This window comes from Pelophylax lessonae (assembly GCF_965119305.1).
Source record: "Pelophylax lessonae genome assembly, chromosome: 4".
NCBI lineage: Eukaryota > Metazoa > Chordata > Amphibia > Anura > Ranidae > Pelophylax > Pelophylax lessonae.
Genome location: NC_138771.1, coordinates 64,752,017 through 64,770,496, shown reverse-complemented (window position 1 = coordinate 64,770,496; position 18,480 = coordinate 64,752,017). Strand labels below are relative to the sequence as shown.

The 18,480-nt window shown below is 45.6% G+C and overlaps 1 protein-coding gene across 3 annotated transcripts in view; it reads left to right on the top strand.

Annotated features, from left to right (window-relative positions):
• Positions 1-18,480, top strand: part of LOC309554092 (lamin-B3-like) — a 210,518-nt gene that overhangs the window by 145,325 nt on the left and 46,713 nt on the right. For all 3 annotated transcript variants that reach the window (XM_082255632.1, XM_082255633.1, XM_082255631.1), the window contains exon 8: positions 16,284-16,391. In XM_082255632.1, the coding sequence (XP_082111758.1) occupies positions 16,284-16,391 (108 nt within the window). The remainder of the gene's footprint in view (positions 1-16,283; positions 16,392-18,480) is intronic.

The window sequence follows — 18,480 nt, the reverse complement described above, 5'->3', positions numbered from 1 at the left end:
CTCGCCGGTCCTAGTACGCCGTCTTAGTGTGATTGTTGGGGACGTCCCTTGGAGACTGCTTCTCAGAGAGGATCTGTTGTCCCAAGGGCCAATCTACCATCTTGCTTGACAATTGCTGGCTTTGACGGCTTGATTGTTGAGAGCCAGGGGTTGAGGGATAGAGGTTTGTCAGTTGGTGATTTTGACTATGCTGAAGGCAAGGAAGCCTCTAGGAAGATATACCATCGTCATTGAAAGGCGTATGTCTCGTTGTGAGAGTCAGTCGGCGCTCACCCTTGATCCTTTTAGGTGGCTCGGATTTTGGCCTTTCTTCAATGGGGTGTTGAGCAGAAGTTGGCCATCAAGGGCCAGGTGTCTGCCTTGGCGGTCTTTTTTCAGCGACCCCGCTGGCCCATGCGTTCTTTGGTTTGTACCTTCATTCAAGGGTTTCAACATGTCTCCACCAGAGTGGTCTCCTTTGCCACCATGGGAAAAACTTAGTGCTCTCTGTTCTCCAAAAGCCTACATTTGAGAATATTCGGAAGATTCCCTTGCTTACGTTGTCCCAGAAGGTGACCTTCTTGGTGGGTATTACCTCTGCTCGCAGGGTATCGGAACTGACGGCTTTATCTGGTCGTGGTCCACAAAGAGAAGGTGGTTCTTCGTCCATGTCTGTCGTTCCTACCTAAATTTTTCTCTGGCTTCCATTTGAATGAGGACATTGTGTTGCCTTCATTGTGTCCCAGGCCTTCTCATCCCAAGGAATTTGCTTTGCATACTCTGGATGTGATTTGGGTGTATCTGGCAGCCATGGAGGTCAGATGCTCTTTTCGTGATTACGGACAGACCAAGGAAAGGACTGTCCGCTTCTTCTGCTACTGTCTCCAGGTGGATCAGACAGACGGTTATTCAGGCCTATTCTATCATCAAGGGTCGGGTTCATCCTTTCCCTGTGACGGTGCACTCTACTCGGGCGCTTAGTGCTTTTTTGCCTTCCATCATCTGGCTTCAGCGTTGAAAGTTTGGACCGCCACTTGGTCGTCGGTTCACACTTTCACTAAGTGTTATAAAGTGGATGTTTTGGCATCTGAGGATGCTTCCTTTGGCCACAAGGTTTTGCACGCTGCTGCTCAGAGGGACTGTTTCCTCTTTTGGGGGGTTTATTTTTTTTTTATTCCCCCCCCCCCCCCCCCAGGTGGGGCTCCTGCTGTTCTTATTGAGCTACTGTTACTCTGTTTGGCTTCTTGTGTTTAACCTTAGGTTTTTGTTCCACCCCTTGTTTTCTTTTGGCATTGCTTGGGGATGTCCCTATGGTTTTGAATATGGAGTGCTGTGTCAGTCAATGAACGAAAGAAATGGGATTTGTGTTACTTACCGTAAAATCCCTTTCTCTGAGTTCATTGACGGACACAGCACGCACCTCTGGATTTTTTTGTGATATTTCCTATACTGCTTGCTACTAAACTGGAGGGGGATTTATACCAGCTATGACTGCCCATAGGCATAGCCAAGTTTTGTTTTTTCTGCCTAGTGTCCTACTCCTGTAGAGGGCAATATAACCCTATGGTTCTGAATATGGAGCGCTGCGTCTGTCAATGAGCTCAGAGAAAGGGATTTTATGGTAACAAAAATCCCGTTTTCCTTCTTCCTGATTATTGTATTTTTTTGCATATTCATCACGCTTAAATTATTCAGATCAAACAAATTTTAATATTACACAGCCCAAATACCAAATGCAGTTTTTAAATGATTTAATTTACAAAGTGAAAAAAAAAAAAAGCTGTCCAAACCTGCCTGGCGCAATGTGAAAAAGTAATTGCCCCCTAAACCTAATTATCAGATTTAAGTCCAGACTTTGACTAGGGAACTTCAAAACATTTAATTTTGTTTTTGTTTTTTTTGAGCCATTCAGAGGTGAATTTGCTGGTGTGTTTGCGCATCATTGTCCAGCCGCATAACCTTGCGCTTGAGCTTCAGGTAATGAACTGATGGCAAAACATTCTCCTTCAGGATTTTCTGGTAGAGCTCAGAATTCATGTTTCTATCAATTATGGCAAGTGACCCGGGTCCTCTAGCTGCAAAGCTGCCCCAGACCATCACACTACCACCATCCATGTTGTTGTTGTTGTTGTTTTTTTTTTTTTGTTTTTTTTTTTAACTTAATTTTTATAGTGGAATATAAGTAGGTACAGCTCATTTTAAGAGCTTCATTACATGCAAAAAAAAAAAGTTTGCCAATGTCAAGCCAAAGGTTAATACGACACTACTGATAAGACAAATTGTATCTAAAGCAGTAAAGTCAATGTGCTGTTGTACATCTAAGAAACCGCATATTATTATATGTTTATATCTATTAACATATGGGTTAGAAACCCAAAGAAATAAACAAACTCTACAAAATTAACAACATTAAAGTAGTGGCCTAGACAAAAAGGTATCTTGACCTCCCAATAAGCAGATCCAGGCAAAGGTTACGTATACCGGCACAGACTATTACATTTCTCTACACATAAACATTTCCCTTTGAGTACAGGACCACCTCTTTTTTTCATTAATGGTTTAAAAAAATGGTTTAAAAAAAAAATCAATGATGTTTTTTGGTCAGCAGTGGCTTTCGCCTTGAAACTCTCCCATGGATGTCATTTTTGCCCAGTCTGTCTTATTGTTGAATCACGAACATTGACTTTAACTGAGGCAAGTGAGGCCTGCATTTCTTTTTAGATGTTCTGGTTTCTTTTATGACCACCTGATAGTCGTCGTCGTGCTCTTGGAGTAATTTTGGCAGGCTGGCCACTGCTGGGAAGGCTCACCGCTGTTCCAAGTTTTCTCCTTTTGTGAATAATGGCTATAACTGTGGTTCACTGGAGTCTTTTACAAAGCCTTAGAAGTTGCTTTGCAATCCTTTTCAGACTGATAAATATAATTTACTTTTTCGTCTTGAATTTCTTTAGATCGCGGCATTATGTGTTGCTTTTTGAGATATTTTAGCGTGCTTTACTTTGTCAGACAGCTTCTATTTAAGGTGTCTATTTATGAAACCGAGAAAAGCCCTGTTCCTCAGGATCATGGCTGATCTTTGGTGAACACTGGTTTAAGTAGCTGAGATGAAGAGCAGAGAGCATATTCTCCGCTGCTCACAGTACATGACTGTACTGTCACAAACTGCCAGTTTATGAAAGTGAGATCTGAAGATCTCACAGCCGTTACTCTGAAATATCTCTCTCCCAGATTCTCCAGCTCAGAGGTGGAGAATCTGGTGTGAATAGAGATATAGATATATAATATAGCCCTCAAAAATCCACTCGCCTACTCGCATTTTGCGAGTGGAATTTTGAGGATGGCGAGCTGTGCCTGCCGCCGCCGCCATTAACGGCAGCTTGCGATTACTTTAGAAAAGGATGGGCTCTGGGAACAGAGCACTGTGCCCTGAGCCCACCCATTGTGTGACAATAGCGAATGAGTATTCGCGATTGTCACAGGGATCCTCCTCCTACTGGCCAATCAGGAGGCAGGTGTTTCCTGATTGGCCAAAAGGCAAACGATTGTAACTGGCTGAGGAGGAGGGAGACACGGAGGACGCGCAGGATTGATGAGAAGCCGCCCGCTGCAGGTAAGTGCACGCTGGTCTCTGCACACGGTGATGATCGCTCTGCAATGTAAGGAGACATGCTGTGGGCGCTCTGCAATGAAAGGGAACATGCTGTGGGCTCTCTGCAATGAAAGGGGACATGCTGTGGGCTCTCTGCAATGAAAGGGGACATGCTGTGGGCTCTCTGCAATGAAAGGGGACATGCTGTGGGCGCTCTGCAATTTAAGGGGACATGCTGTGGGCGCTCTGCAATGAAAGGGGACATGCTGTGGGCGCTCTGCAATGAAAGGGGACATGCTGTGGGCGCTCTGCAATTTAAGGGGACATGCTAAAGCATTAACAGTGTAATTTTTTTAGATATTTTATGAGGGCGTGTTTAGGGGTAGAGCAGGGTAGGGTTTGGGTGGGGCAACAAGTGGCGAGTAAAGCCCCGTACACACGTACTGATTGTCGGCCGTAAATATTCGGCCGCCGACCAATCGGCCGATTGTAGGCTTGTTAGTATGATGCTGCCGACAGCGCATTTTCGGCCGAACAGAAGCTGTCGTGCAGACTTTAAAAATATTTGTTGGCCGTCACCAGAACGGCCGATTGTTCCTCAGTCAGTACAGAATTCGGCTGACAAACAGCAGATTAGCAAGACTGGGCATGCTCAGAAAAGTAAAAACACATGGAAAGTTAACCATCACATGACATCACTTCTGCAGTCGGCTGTTGTTGGCCGACAAAATTCGTGTGCAGTCTTTAGCACTTTTCAGCCGACAGGACAGCACCGGACAAAAGACGGCCGATCGTTCGGGCCGACATTCGGTACGTGTGTACGGGGCTTCACTCTTAAGGCCTGGCTAGTAGCTCATGACTTGAAATTTTGAGCCCTGTGTGTATGTATATATGTATATGTGTATATAATGTGTGTGTGTGTGTGTGTGTATGTGTATATATATATATATATATATATATATATATATATTATAATATACACAGTGCCTTGCGAAAGTATTCGGCCCCCTTGAACTTTGCGACCTTTTGCCACATTTCAGGCTTCAAACCTAAAGATCTAAAACTAATTTTTTTGTGAAGAATCAACAAGTGGGACACAATTATGAAGTGGAACGAAATTTATTGGATATTTCAAACTTTAACAAACTGAAAAATTGGGCATGTAAAATTAAATTTAATACTTTGTAGCGCCACCTTTTGCTGCGATTACAGCTGTAAGTCGCTTGGGGTATGTCTCTATCAGTTTTGCACATCGAGAGACTGAAATTTTTGCCCATTCCTCCTTGCAAAACAGCTCAAGCTCAGTGAGGTTGGATGGAGAGCGTTTGTGAACAGCAGTTTTCAGTTCTTTCTACAGATTCTCGATTGCTTTTAGGTCTGGACTTTGACTTGGCCATTCTAACACCTGGATATGTTTATTTGTGAACCATTCCATTGTAGATTTTGCTTTATGTTTTGGATCATTGTCTTGTTGGAAGACATCTCCGTCCCAGTCTCAGGTCTTTTGCAGACTCAATCAGGTTTTCTTCCAGAATGGTCCTGTATTTGCCTCCATCCATCTTCCCATCAATTTTAACCATCTTCCCTGTCCCTGCTGAAGAAAAGCAGGCCCAAACCATTATGCTGCCACCACCATGTTTGACAGTGGGGATGGTGTGTTCAGGGTGATGAGCTGTGTTGCTTTTACGCCAAACATAACGTTTTGCATTGTTGCCAAAAAGTTTGATTTTGGTTTCATCTGACCAGAGCACCTTCTTCCACATGTTTGTGTCTCCCAGGTGGCTTGTGGCAAACTTTAAAACGACACTTTTTTATGGATATCTTTAAGAAATGGCTTTCTTCTTGCCACTCTTCCATAAAGACCAGATTTGTGCAGTATACGACTGATTGTTGTCCTATGGACAGAGTTTCCCACTTCAGCTGTAGATATCTGCAGTTCATCCAGAGTGATCATGGGCCTCTTGGCTGCATCTCTGATCAGTCTTCTCCTTGTATGAGCTGAAAGTTTAGAGGGACGGCCAGGTCTTAGTAGATTTGCAGTGGTCTGATACTCCCATTTCAATATTATCACTTGCACAGTGCTCCTTGGGATGATTAAAGCTTGGGAAATCTTTTTGTATCCAAATCCGGCTTTAAACTTCTCCAACAGTATCTCGGACCTGCCTGGTGTGTTCCTTGTTCTTCATGATGCACTCTGTGCTTTAAACTGACCTTAGAGACTATCGCAGTGCAGGTGCATTTATACGGAGACTTGATTACACACAGGTGGATTCTATTTATCATCATTAGTCATTTAGGTCAACATTGGATCATTCAGAGATCCTCACTGAACTTCTGGAGCGAGTTTGCTGCACTGAAAGTAAAGGGGCTGAATAATTTTGCACGCCCAATTTTTCAGTTTTTTATTTAACAAAGTTTGAAATATCCAATAAATTTCGTTCCACTTCATGATTGTGTCCCACTTGTTGATTCTTCACAAAAAATTAGTTTTATATCTTTGTTTGAAGCCTGAAATGTGGCAAAAGGTCGCAAAGTTCAAGGGGGCCGAATACTTTCGCAAAGCACTGTGTATATGTATATGTATGTATGTATATATTTGAGGTGCGCATCTTCACACTGGTCTCACGATTCAATTACGATTATCCTGTCAGCGATTCGATTCCACGGTGCATCACAATTACTATAAAAGACAAGAGAAGGGTGCACTGACCTAATGCAATACCATAAAACATTGGAAAATTGTTAAAACCACGTCATACATCATACTCACAAGAGTGTGCTATATTAAAGCATAAAACCAAAGGATTCCTTAGACTATCCAGAGACCGCAGGACCATATGCCTTTAATTAGGACAAGCGAACTTGGTGTCCATATAGATAGGGCTAACGTGTGTCGAGGGAGAACCCTCTTCCTCAGAGCCCTATCTCTATGGACACCTTCAAGTTTGCTTGTCCTATTTAAGGAATATGGTCCTGCAGTCTCTGGACAGTCAAAGGAATCCTTTGGTTTTATGCTTCTTTATAGAATACTCTAGTGAGTATAATGTATGATGTGGTTTTAACAATTTTCCAATAAATGTTTTATGGTATCGCTCTAGGTTGGTGCAACTTCTCTTGTCTTTCATGCTTTCAGTTTGTGTGGACACCCATCATCCTGAGAGGGCAGCAAGACTTCAGATGCCAACAATTTAGCCACTATCTCTTTGGTTTTTACGCAACATTTGAGCGCAGGAGACATTTACTTGTCTTTTTTGCATCTTAATTACTGCCTGTGGTTTTCATTAAAACAATTCAAGCTATCAGATGAACTCCATTTTTTTTTTATCTGCTCTTAAAAAAAAAAGACACTCCCTGCATTTAGCAAAGTCTGAACACAACAGTTTTTTTTTTTTTTTTTTTTTTTTTTTTTTTTTAGAACCGTAAATACGAAATGGCACAGCCCCCTTTAGTACATTCCACAGCCCCCCTGCACATTAAACAGTCCCCTTTACATTCCACAGCCTATTTACATAACACAGCCCCCCCATTTAAATAAGACCGCACATAAGACAGCCCCCCATTTACATAAGACAGCCAATTTACATTATATAGCCCCCGCACTCCCAGGACATCCTGGCCAGTGCACTCTAAAGTTAAAACAAATCAGTGTCAGTGTTTCAGAGACCCCATCCTACAGTGTGTAAGGGTTAATGTAAACCGATGCCTCTTACATTATGTCCGATCTTTCATTGCCGTCGGTCTGGTGCACTCCGGCCGGCTGGGAAGAGGGGGAGGAGGGGAATGGCTGGCCAGAGAGCACGTGACTGACGGGGATAAAAGATCGGACATAATGTAAGAGGCATCGGTTTACATTAACCCTTACACACTGTAGGAAGGGGTCCCTGAAACACTGACACTGATTTGTTTTAACTTTAGAGTGTACTGGCCGGGATGTCCTGGGAGAGGCGGGGGGAGCCGGGATGACATCCATGCATCGATGCGGCCGTTCTTCGGCATCGAATTTGAATTGTTCAAGGCTGCATCGCGATGCATTGATGCTACGATTAATTTCAACACCCCTTTTATTTATTTATATATGTATATATCTGTAAAAATGTATATATCTGTAGCTAGATTGATGTTTCGTTAGTCATTACATGTTCTTTTTAAACTGGGCGGCGCTGTAATCTCATAATATCTCGTGGGATCACATGCAGACCACCCAGTTTTACATGGACCTCGGTCGTTTTCAGAGGAAAAACTTCTCCTCTGTTCTCCCTATGAGAACTGACCTTCTCGGCTTCATAAACTGGCTGCAGAGGAGAGAATTTTCCTCTGAGAACTGAATTGAGGAAAAAAACTTCTCAGTTTAATAAACGTACACCTAGGTGATTTCTTGATTCAACAGCTCTGGCAGTAATCAGGCCTGAGTGTGGAAATTGTATTTTAACCCGGCTTTCCAAAAAAATTTGGTTAATCACAGTTCATTGATTTAGCAAGGGGCAGGGGATGGTGGCAATTACTATTCCACATAGGGCTTGGCAGGTTTGGGCAGCTTTTTTGCCTTTATAAATGAAAAGGTGCTTGTGGAGGCACTGATTGTATCAGTGTGGGAAACTTTAAAATTGGAGGACACAGCTAATGCTGCGTCGGCGCAAATTGGTACCCGCAGACCATCCAAGGTGACGAAGGTGTTCCCCTTTCCTACCTATTTAGACGAGATTGTCGCAAGTCAGTGGGGATCCCTGAAAAGCATGGTTGGGATACAGAAGCGTTTCGCTAGGAAGTATCCTTTTGAAGAGCACCTTTGGGAGAAACTGACCACCGGTGGTGTATTTTTAGGTTTCCAGATTAAATAAAGCCACGCTTCTACCAGTGGAGGATTACCCTGTGGACAAGAGAGCTGAGGCTCTGGTCCGATACCTTTTCACAATGGCAGATTTAATTTTGAGGCCAGTGTTTGCCATCACCTTGGTCTCCCAGACCTTAACGGAATGGGCAAAGCTTCTGTGCCAGAATTTGGAAGGGGTTCAAATAGCCTTCTTAGCTGGAGTATCAGTTCATACAGGGGTTACAGTATCTGTGATGCCTCTCTGGATGAGGCCCATTTAGCCTGCAGAGTGCCGGTAAAAGTTGTGATCCTTTGCTGCATGATTTGGCTCAAATACTGGTCTGCGGACCACACTTCCAAAAAGTAGTTGACTGATACCCCTTTTGTAGGAGACCGCCTGTCCGGAGCTTCTATGGAAGAGATCATTAAAGGTTTTATGAGAGGTAAGAGTACTCTGCTTCCACAGGTTGCCAAGAGCAAAGAGCCCCGTCATAAACGTGGTCTTTTCTTCTCGGCTCACAAACGGCCATTTTGTCTCGTGTGCTCGCAGGACAAGGGCTCAAAATCCACCCGTAACTTCACGGGACCAAGAGACCCTGGGCTGGTAAGTCAAGTGGGTTCCACTGGTCCCACAGACGAGCCCTCCTCTGCCAGAAGGGGCACCCTCATCAGTATCTGGGGTGGGGGGAACGTCTTCACCTTTTTCCGGACCCGTGGACCTCTTTTAAGGCAAATAGGTCTACGAATTGATTTTGTCCGGTTACGAGATCGAGTTTCAGTCCTTGCCTCTGGCAAGGTTCTTTGCGTCCAACTTGCGCCTGTCCCTGGATCCACTGGAGGGCCTTTACAGGAAGGTGCAGGATCTGCTATCACCAGGAGTAATTGTGCCAGTTCCAGAGTTGGAACGTTTTCAGGGATTTTATTCATATCTGTTTACTGTTCCCAGGAAGGAAGGCTAGGTCCATCCAATCTTGGACCTCAAGGCCCTGAATTGCTTTTATGCAGGTTCAGAAAGTTCAGCTGGAGTCCTTTTGCACAATGGTGGCATCCCTTCATCAAGGGGATTTTCTGGCCTTTGTCGATATCAAGGACGCTTACTTTCATATACCAATATATGTCGGGCACCAGCGTTTTCTTCGCTTTGCCGTGGGAGAGGAGCATTATCCATTTACCCTTTGGTCTCGCCTCAGCTCCTCCGGTGTTTTTAAAAGTGTTGGCTTCTGTGTTAGCCTTGCTCAGGAAGAGGGGGGTCGTGGTACTGGGGTACCTGGACGATCTCCTTCTGCGAGCAGAGTCTCCGTCTGTCCTAAAAGACGATCTGGACATCACTGTGCGAACTCTGCAAGAGTTCGGCTGGAAACGGAGTTTTCAGAAATCAGATCGGACTCCGTCCAACAACCTGGACTACCTGTGCTTGACTTCGGATTCAGCCTCAGCCAGGGTTTTTCTTCTGTAGGTGAAACTGCTGAAGTTGCAGCATGCGATTCTGCTCCTGTTGCCCAACAGTCGGTCGTCTCTCAGAACTTGCATGCAGGTGCTGGGCTTGATGGTCTCCACCTTCAAAGCGGTTCCGTTTGCTCAGTTCCATACCAGGCCTCTGCAAAAGGAGATTCTTGCCAAATGGCATAAGAATCCTAAATCTCTGGACAATCTGATCCTGTTGAGCCGGGCTGTGAGGGGATCTTTGATTTGGTGGCTCCGTTCCCTGGCGCTTCGACAGGAGAAGTCCTTTCTCCCCCTGTACTGGACAGTGGTTTCCACGGACGCCAGCCTGTCCGGGTGGGGGGATGTCTTGAGCACAGATTTGGCTCAAGGGGTTTAGACGCAGGAGGAGTCCAGTCTGCCGATCAATATCCTAGAGATTCGGGCTATCAGACTTTGCTTGTCTATGTGGATGGATCGTCTGCAAGGGTGCCCGGTAAGGATTCAATTGGACACTGCCACGGCTGTGGCATATGTCAATCATCAAGGGAGCACCCAGAGTGCCCTAGCGGTCAGAGAAGTAACCAGGATTCTAAGATGGGCAGAACGATATGTTCCAGCCCTCTCTGCTGTGCACATTCCAAGGGTGGAAAATTGGCAGATGGGACTACCTCAGTCGACAGGCATTGGAGCCGTGCGAATGGTCTCTGCACCTGGTAGTGTTTAGACAACTGTGTCTTTGGTGGGGGACTCTCGATGTGCACCTGTTGGCCTCTCATCTCAACCAGAAGGTTCAGAGGTTTGTGGCAAGATCTCGGGATCCTTTGGCCGACGCTCTGGTGGCCCCTTGGTGTCAGTATCATCTGATTTACGCTTTTCCTTCACTACAGCTTCTGCACAGAATAAAGGCAGAAGAGATTCCAGTCATTCTGGTGGCTCCAGACTTGCCTCGCCGGTCTTGGTATGCAGGACTCGTAATGCTGGTAGCCGATGCTCTTTGGAGACTCCCTCTCGGAGAAGATCTTTTGTCTCAAGGGCCGATCTTCCAGAATCTTTCACAGAAGGTTGGCCATCTTGGTGGCTATTACTTCTGCACGCAGGGTGTCGGAGGTGGCTGCATTGTCTTGTTGGTCACCTTACCTGGTGTTCACAGGGACAAAGTGGTGCTGTGTCCCTGTCAGTCGTTCCTTCCTAAGGCGTCTCGACTTTCCACTTGACTGAAGACATTATGTTGCCTTCCTTATGCCCTAAGCCAAAACATCCTAAAGAAATTGCTTTATTTACCCTGAATATGGTTCGGGGATTTTGGGTGTACCTGGCGGCGACTGAGTCAATTCAGAAATCGGATTCCCGGTTTGTCCTTATGGATGGATCTCATAAGGGGCAGGCCGCATCTGCTGTGACCATTTCTAGATGGATTAGGCAGACGGTGGTGCAGGCCTATTCCATCAGGGGTCAGGTACCTCCTTTCCTTGTTGAGGCTCATTCTTCAAGGACGCTTAGTGCCTTCTGTGCCTTCCTTCATCAGACGTCAGTGGTCCAAGTGTGCAAGGCGGAAACATGGTTCTCTGTGCATACATTGACAAAGTTTACTAGGTGGATGTACTCCCACCTGCGGATGCTGCGTTCAGCCACAAAGTTTTGCAGGCTGCTGTTGCAGAGGCTCCTGCCTCTTGAAGGTGTATTTTTTCTGGTTGGTGCACTCCAGTTGTTCCTGGTTGAGCTCCTGGTTTACCTGGTTGGCTCTGTTTAGCCTTTTTGGGAATTTGTGTATTGCTGTGTTTTCCCACCCCTCATGTTGACACTGCTTTGGGATATCAAAGTGGTGGTCACCCCAGTTCAGCCTACGAGCGCGTGCAGGCCATAGCTCCGCGCTGGGTCGGCCGCAACATAGTCCCATTAAAGGACTGTCCACGCGAGTTAAACGTCTCGCTGAAACGCCAAAGACCATGAGTCACGGCGTCCGTATCGGTCGACAGCCCTCCCGCCCCGGTGGAGAGGGGTACTGTCAGGAGTTGGTGCCCGCCTGGTTCCGGTATGGTGAGTAGTATGTTCCCCCTTTCCCCCTGACGGGTCTTGTGGTGAACGCGGGCCCCTCTCTGTATGGTAAGATAGAGTCCCCCTCTATCCTACAACATGACACAGATCCTCCTACTTTGAGTGTGATTTTATGTGTGCAAAAAGCCAGGAGGCTTGGTTTGGGAGCTAACAATCTAATTGTATACATGTTTTAAAGATGTAATCTGTGGCATTCTGGGAATACCTACCAGTCAGAAGCCACGGACATGTAGACTGCCTTCCTAATCAGATCTCCAGCTATTAGCAGGCCTCCCGAACGGCCATGCGGTCCGCCAGGGCCGGTACCGCCAACCACGCCATATCCCCATGCAGAGAGAGTGTTGTGTGCCCTGCAGCACACCGCTATTCAGTACGGGCCGCCGCCAGTTTTTTTGCTGGATCGCACGAGCCGCCATTTTGGCGTAGCCTCGTGTCTCCAGCATGGGGGCGGCCATGTTTGAGGTGATCCAAACACCTCGTGGAGCTTGGGGGAGGCGCCGGAAGGCGTACAGAGGGGCGGAGCCGCCTCCTTTTTTCCTGGGCAGCCAGCCAAAAGACTTCCTGTTTGTCAAGACAGCGCTGTAACCTGTTGCAGTTAAACTCTGAGCATCAAGTGGTGAGCCTGGGGGTCTATCTCTCTCTCTCGATCGATAGGGATCCCTAGCAGGTAACACTAAGGGGCTTTTGTGGCGCTGGGGGTCGAAAAAAAAAAAAAAAAAAAGTTTTATTTTTGAATTATATTATCCAGGAAGTAACTGGAATTATCATGGACCCTGCCACACATATTCCCCCACCTGTTTCCCTCGAGGGGGCCACGGGACCCGCCGGTGCACAGAGTATAGAGTCATTTACAGCAATGTTGGAGTCTATGGTGGCTCGGGTGGAGGCGGCCTGTCAGGGACGGGGGTCAAGGAAGCGACCCCCGCCTACCCCTATACCATCTGACACCTCTGACTCAGATTCAGAGGTGGTAACGGCAATTGCAGGTTCCTCTGCAAGGGCTGTTATCCCAGGTAAAGCCCCCTCAGACAGTGAGGAGGACGCTTCTTCTCCTGCTATTATTCAGGAAGAAGCATTGGTGGACGCACTAGTTGTGGCAGTGCAGGAAACCTTAAAACTTGAGGCTTTACCGGCAGAGGCAACTGAAACAGAGATTCCCTTTGGTACTAATAAGCCCATCAAGACGATGAAGGCTTTTCCTGTACCTAAATGTTTCGGTAATCAGATTAAAGGAGAATGGGAGCATTCTAAACGTACCTTTACTATTTCCAAGCGTATTGCTAGACGCTATCCGTTTGAGGAATCCATCATTAAGAAATGGACGGTACCACCAGTCGTGGATCCGCCTATTTCCAGGCTGAATAAAGCCACGGTTATTCCAGTGGAGGACACTTCGTCCTTTAAGGATCCGGTGGATCGAAAGATGGAAGCAGAGTCCCGCACCATCTTCTCTCTGATAGGGTCAGCTTTTAGACCAGTAATTGTTATTGGTCTAGTTTCCCAGACACTTACGGAATGGGCGAAAATGGTACGCCAAGAACTTAGGGGAAAAGATATTCCCCAGGAGACATCTGATTTGATGGAACAGATTATACAAGGGCTACAGTTTATCTGTGACGCAGCCTTGGACACTACTCCCTTATTAGGGCATGCATCTATGTCAGCGGTGATCCTCAGACGTGTGCTGTGGTTAAAATGCTGGTCAGCTGACCTAGGTTCCAAAAAGACCTTGACAAATCTCCCCTTTCAGGGGAATCGTCTATTTGGGGCCAACCTAGATGAAATCATTAAGGATGCCACTGGGGGCAAGAGCACTTTTTTGCCACAGGCTGCTAAAGCTAAGGGACCTCGCAACAAGCGAGGACCTTTCTTTACCGCCCATAAAGGGCGCCCGGCTGGTACTAGCGGGAAAGGCAAGACTCCTCCAGGAGGGTTCAAGAAGGGGACCAACCCAGCCAAACCCGAAGCAAAGGAGTACACAGCCTGAAGGTGCGCCCCCACCCGGTTTCAGGGTGGGGGGACGTTTTCACCGGTATTCAGGACATTAGATCGAGCATCAACCACTACTACCGGTGCGATTCTTCCCTTCCAACATTTAAGTACTACAGGAAGCGGTAGTTACCGTTCCCTGAATAGATCTTTTCCTTTACCTTTTCCCAAGATTAGTCCCGATACCTCACAGGAATCGGATCTGGTTGACCAGATAGGCCAAGTAGCCTCTAGTCGGGTGACTTCGGTCCCTGAGGTTCAACCAGAAAAGATCACCTTTCCTGATAACTATCAGGTATCTGATAAATGTGTGGGAACAGAAAACGACCAGACTTTCTCGGATGGTCGGGGCCAGATACCTCTAGGGACGCCTGGTTCAGATTCAATCAGCGCCAGTGGTCCTAGAAATTCTAGGCTGGCCTCCTCAAGCCGGCCTGGCCGACTTGGACATGTTAGTCGTACACATTCCGTGGGAACTTCGTCTCAGGGAGTGTCTGTGGTCTCAAGGACCAATTTACCATCATGCTTTACAGTCACTGGGTTTAATGGCCTGGCCATTGAGACCCAAGTACTGAAGGACAGAGGTTTGTCAGCTTCAGTCATTCCTACCCTTATTAAAGCAAGGAAAGCGACTTCCAGCAAAGTCTATTATCACACATGGAAAACTTATATTGCGTGGTGCGAATCTTTAGGATTTCCTCCACGTACCTATTCGGTGTCTCGGATATTGGCCTTTTTGCAACAAGGGGTTGAGCAGAAGCTAGCCTTGAGCACCATCAAGGGTCAAGTTTCAGCATTAGCAATCTTCTTTCAGAAGCCTTTAGCTACCAAATCCTTGGTGCGGAATTTCATCCAGGGGGTGCGGCACCTGGCTCCTCCAGTCCGCGCGCCCTTACCGCCTTGGGATCTTAATTTGGTTTTGTCGGTTCTACAGAAACCTCCCTTTGAAAACATCAGGGAGATTCCCTTGCTTACTTTATCCCAGAAGGTGGCCTTCTTGGTGGCTATTACTTCTGCTCGCAGGGTGTCAGAACTGGCTACATTATCATGCCAGTCACCATACCTAGTGATTCATAGGGATAAGGTAGTACTTCATCCTAAGCCATCCTTTCTTCCCAAGGTGGTTTTCAGACTTTCATCTGAATGAAGATATTGTACTACCTTCCTTGTGTCCTCAGCCCAAGCATCATCGGGAACATGCGTTGCATTCCTTAGATGTGGTTCGGGCAATCAGGGTATACCTGAAAGCTACGGAATCATTCCGTAAGACGGATTCACTTTTTGTGATCACGGATGGCCCCAGAAAGGGTTTGCCTGCATCTGCCGCGACCATTGCCAAATGGATTAGACAAACGGTGGTACAGGCTTATTCTATTAAGGGTCAGAGTCCTCCGTTCCCTGTTAGGGCGCACTCCACTCGAGCGCTCAGTACTTCCTGGGCCTTTCGCCATCAGGCGTCAGTGGTCCAGGTATGTAAGGCGGCCACCTGGTCGTCAGTACATACCTTTACAAAATTCTATAAAATTGATGTGACGGCATCGGCGGATGCCTCATTTGGCCGCAAGGTTTTGCAGGCCGCAATTTGAGGAGACCGGTGGTCTACCTCGAGGGTTTTTTTTTTCTGTTTGAAAAAAAAAAAAAAAAAATTGTTTTCTCTTTTTTTGTTGAGTCTCATCATTAAGGATGAGCATTGTAAACTTCTAGTTGGCACCGGTTGGGCCTTCTAGATTGGGATTTGATTTCCATTTTCCCACCCCTCAGTTGTGATACTGCTCTGGGACGTCCCGAAGGTGGTGTATCACCGAGGACTACGTCTGTCAATGAGCGCTAGAGAAAAATGGATTTTTGTAAAATCTTACCGTAAAATCCTTTTCTCTTAGCTCATTGACAGACGTAGTCCCCGCCCCTCTGTTTTTTTGAGTTGGGTTAAAATCTCTAAAGACTGCTTTTTCACATAACTGATTTGCTGAGGCAGAGAGAGAGAGGATATACCCTCTGGGACTGCCCCTGGGGTGTGGCCAGAGCTTTTTAATTTCCTGTCTAGTCCTGCTCCTGTGGAGGCAACATAACCCGAAGGTGGTGTATCACCGAGGACTACGTCTGTCAATGAGCTAAGAGAAAAGGATTTTACGGTAAGATTTTACAAAAATCCATTTTTTTCCCCTCTCTTGAAGATGTGTATATTGCAAGCTATTCAAAATCTTTTATACAGGCTGGTACAGCAGTGCACCCAACACATGTATAAGATTCAACTTGCAACGCTTTAACAGAGATAGTGATCTTTATTTTGGCCATGTGGATGGAATTTTAAAGTCTTTGAACTCATCTGTAAATCACATTTTTTTTTTGTTTCTTACGGTTAGGTTTATTGGTATATATTTTTTACGTGTTTCACTGAATTGTATTCGCTGTAATAAAACTATTTTTGTTACACAGGATCAACAACTAAGTGCATGGACAGTTAATAGAGAGCATGGAAGCCTTCCTGAGATTAGTTATAAGCTTCCAGGGCGATTCATCCTTAAAGCTGGCCAACGTGTTACTGTAAGTACTAAATGAAGAGACCTTGTATTCTGTGTTTTTTTAGGTTAACCACTGTGTTTTATGGTTTAAAGCACAATCCCATAGGTAAGTATTCTTACCTTTGTTGTTGTAATACCTTTAGAAGCAAGCCAGCAGTGATAGAACCCTTAACTGTTATTTGTTGCCTTTTTAAAAAAAAAAAAAAAGCATCATTTATGTCATAAAAAATAAAATGTGTGCTGGAAAATATTTGGGACTTTCAAATTAGAAATTTAGTTGTCTGTCCTGTTGAGTACCTTAGTTTTTGAGTATCGTATATGTGCAAATGGACATAAGGTGTTTAACAGGCTAAGCAGCGCTCAGTTATCAGAAATGTGGATGTAGCTTTTCAACAAAGGCTGGAACACACTGGTGCCCAAAGATGGCTTTTTCAAGCTAGTTTTAGAAGGCAATGGCTATTGGCATCTACACTAAATATGTTCTCAGACAAATGTTTTAAAGCATTTCCTACGTCTGCATTCGTAAGTACGCAAATGTTTTTGTTGTTTTTTTCTTCCCCATTGAGGGACAAAAGAAGTCTTAAACCTTTTAGATTTTACATTATACAGTTGGCAGTGTTGGACACTGGAAATAAGAAAAAAAAAACTGTCGGCTAGTCCAAGAGAATATAAACTCTCCTACTCTGGTCATGCCTGAGCGGTTTGAGTCCTAGGAGGATAAATGTATTTTCTTTAGTTCTGCTATGTTACACAAACCTAGTTTGTGTTTCTTCTTCTTTTTTTTTTTTTTTTTTTCTTACCAACTTTTTCCCCTCAAGGCTCTCTACATAGCTGCTGGTGTACTCCCCTGACTCGCTGCTATGGAGTACATTCATGCTTAGCCTGTGGTTTGGAGTGCACTAGACCTCACTAAACTGGATGTTGTGGGATGAGCCTGGAAGTGACCATCAAGAAGTAGGCTCCACATGGGTTCTGTCCTTTTTGTTCAAAAGTGGTTCGTTCCCACTGTTGATCCAGCCCTTTCTCTCCTTCTTCAAGTTGCCTACAATACCCTTGGAGGGTAATTTTTCTTTGCCAAACCATGTCTGATTGGTCCAAATTTCTAAAGGATTTAACTGCTGATGTCATTGACCCTTTAGATCATTGTGCGTGAGGACCATATGTATGGGCTGTTCAAAGGTTAGTTGCGATGGCCTCAGATATGTCTTTTATTAGAGCACATACTCTAATGTAGGGCTCTGCGGTTAAAGTGGTGGACTGCGGAACTTTCCTAAATTAAATTATTTGAACCTTTTGACCTTTGATTTGGTTTTATTGGGCTGGCTCTGAATGCATTCATCAGAAATGCTCTTGGGAGCAATAGCTTTTTCCGTTGACAGAAGAACCTAAGGAGCAAATTTAAGTCCCCTCCATCTGTTCCTGCCAAGATTTTTGTTCAGTTCCTCCAAGAAGTGTTCCTTTTGGTTTTAGCTTCCACATTGTGACCCTCTTCCTTCCAGAGGGGGACTCTCTAACCAGGCACAAGGTTTGGCACTCCAAGGCTCTGCAAATCATTTTCAAGCCCTCTGCTGCCAGGTGCTGGGCCCCTTTTGGTGCAGGAGCTTTGGTTGACAGAGGAACCTAGTTTCCCAATCCACATCCTGGAACATCAAGTGATCTGGATGTCCCTTCGGTATTGAATTAAGCTTTTGGGTGGCCATCTTATTTGGATTCAGTTAAATCATCAGATAAGTAACATGACCTCTTGCAGAGGCAAGAGAGGTAGAGCAGATGCTGTCTTGGATGGAACTGCGGATTCTTGCCTTATTAGCTTTTTACTATCCCAGTATAGACAATTTGCAGGCAAGTGTTGTCATCTGGGAGAATGCTTCCTGCACCTAAAGGTGTTATAGGACCAGGGCCATCTTTAAGGCAGGGCAAAAGGTGCAGCTGCCCTGGGCCCCATCATTGTTGTGGGGCCCAAAGCAGCTGCCTCATACTTGCCAACTATCCCTGTTTAAATTCCCCTAAAGTTTTAGTCCCATAGCTGCCCAGCTCTGCCCTATTGCCATGTACAGATGACTCACCTGCAGACCCTGTGTTTACCTGTAAATAACCTGCAATGATATGTA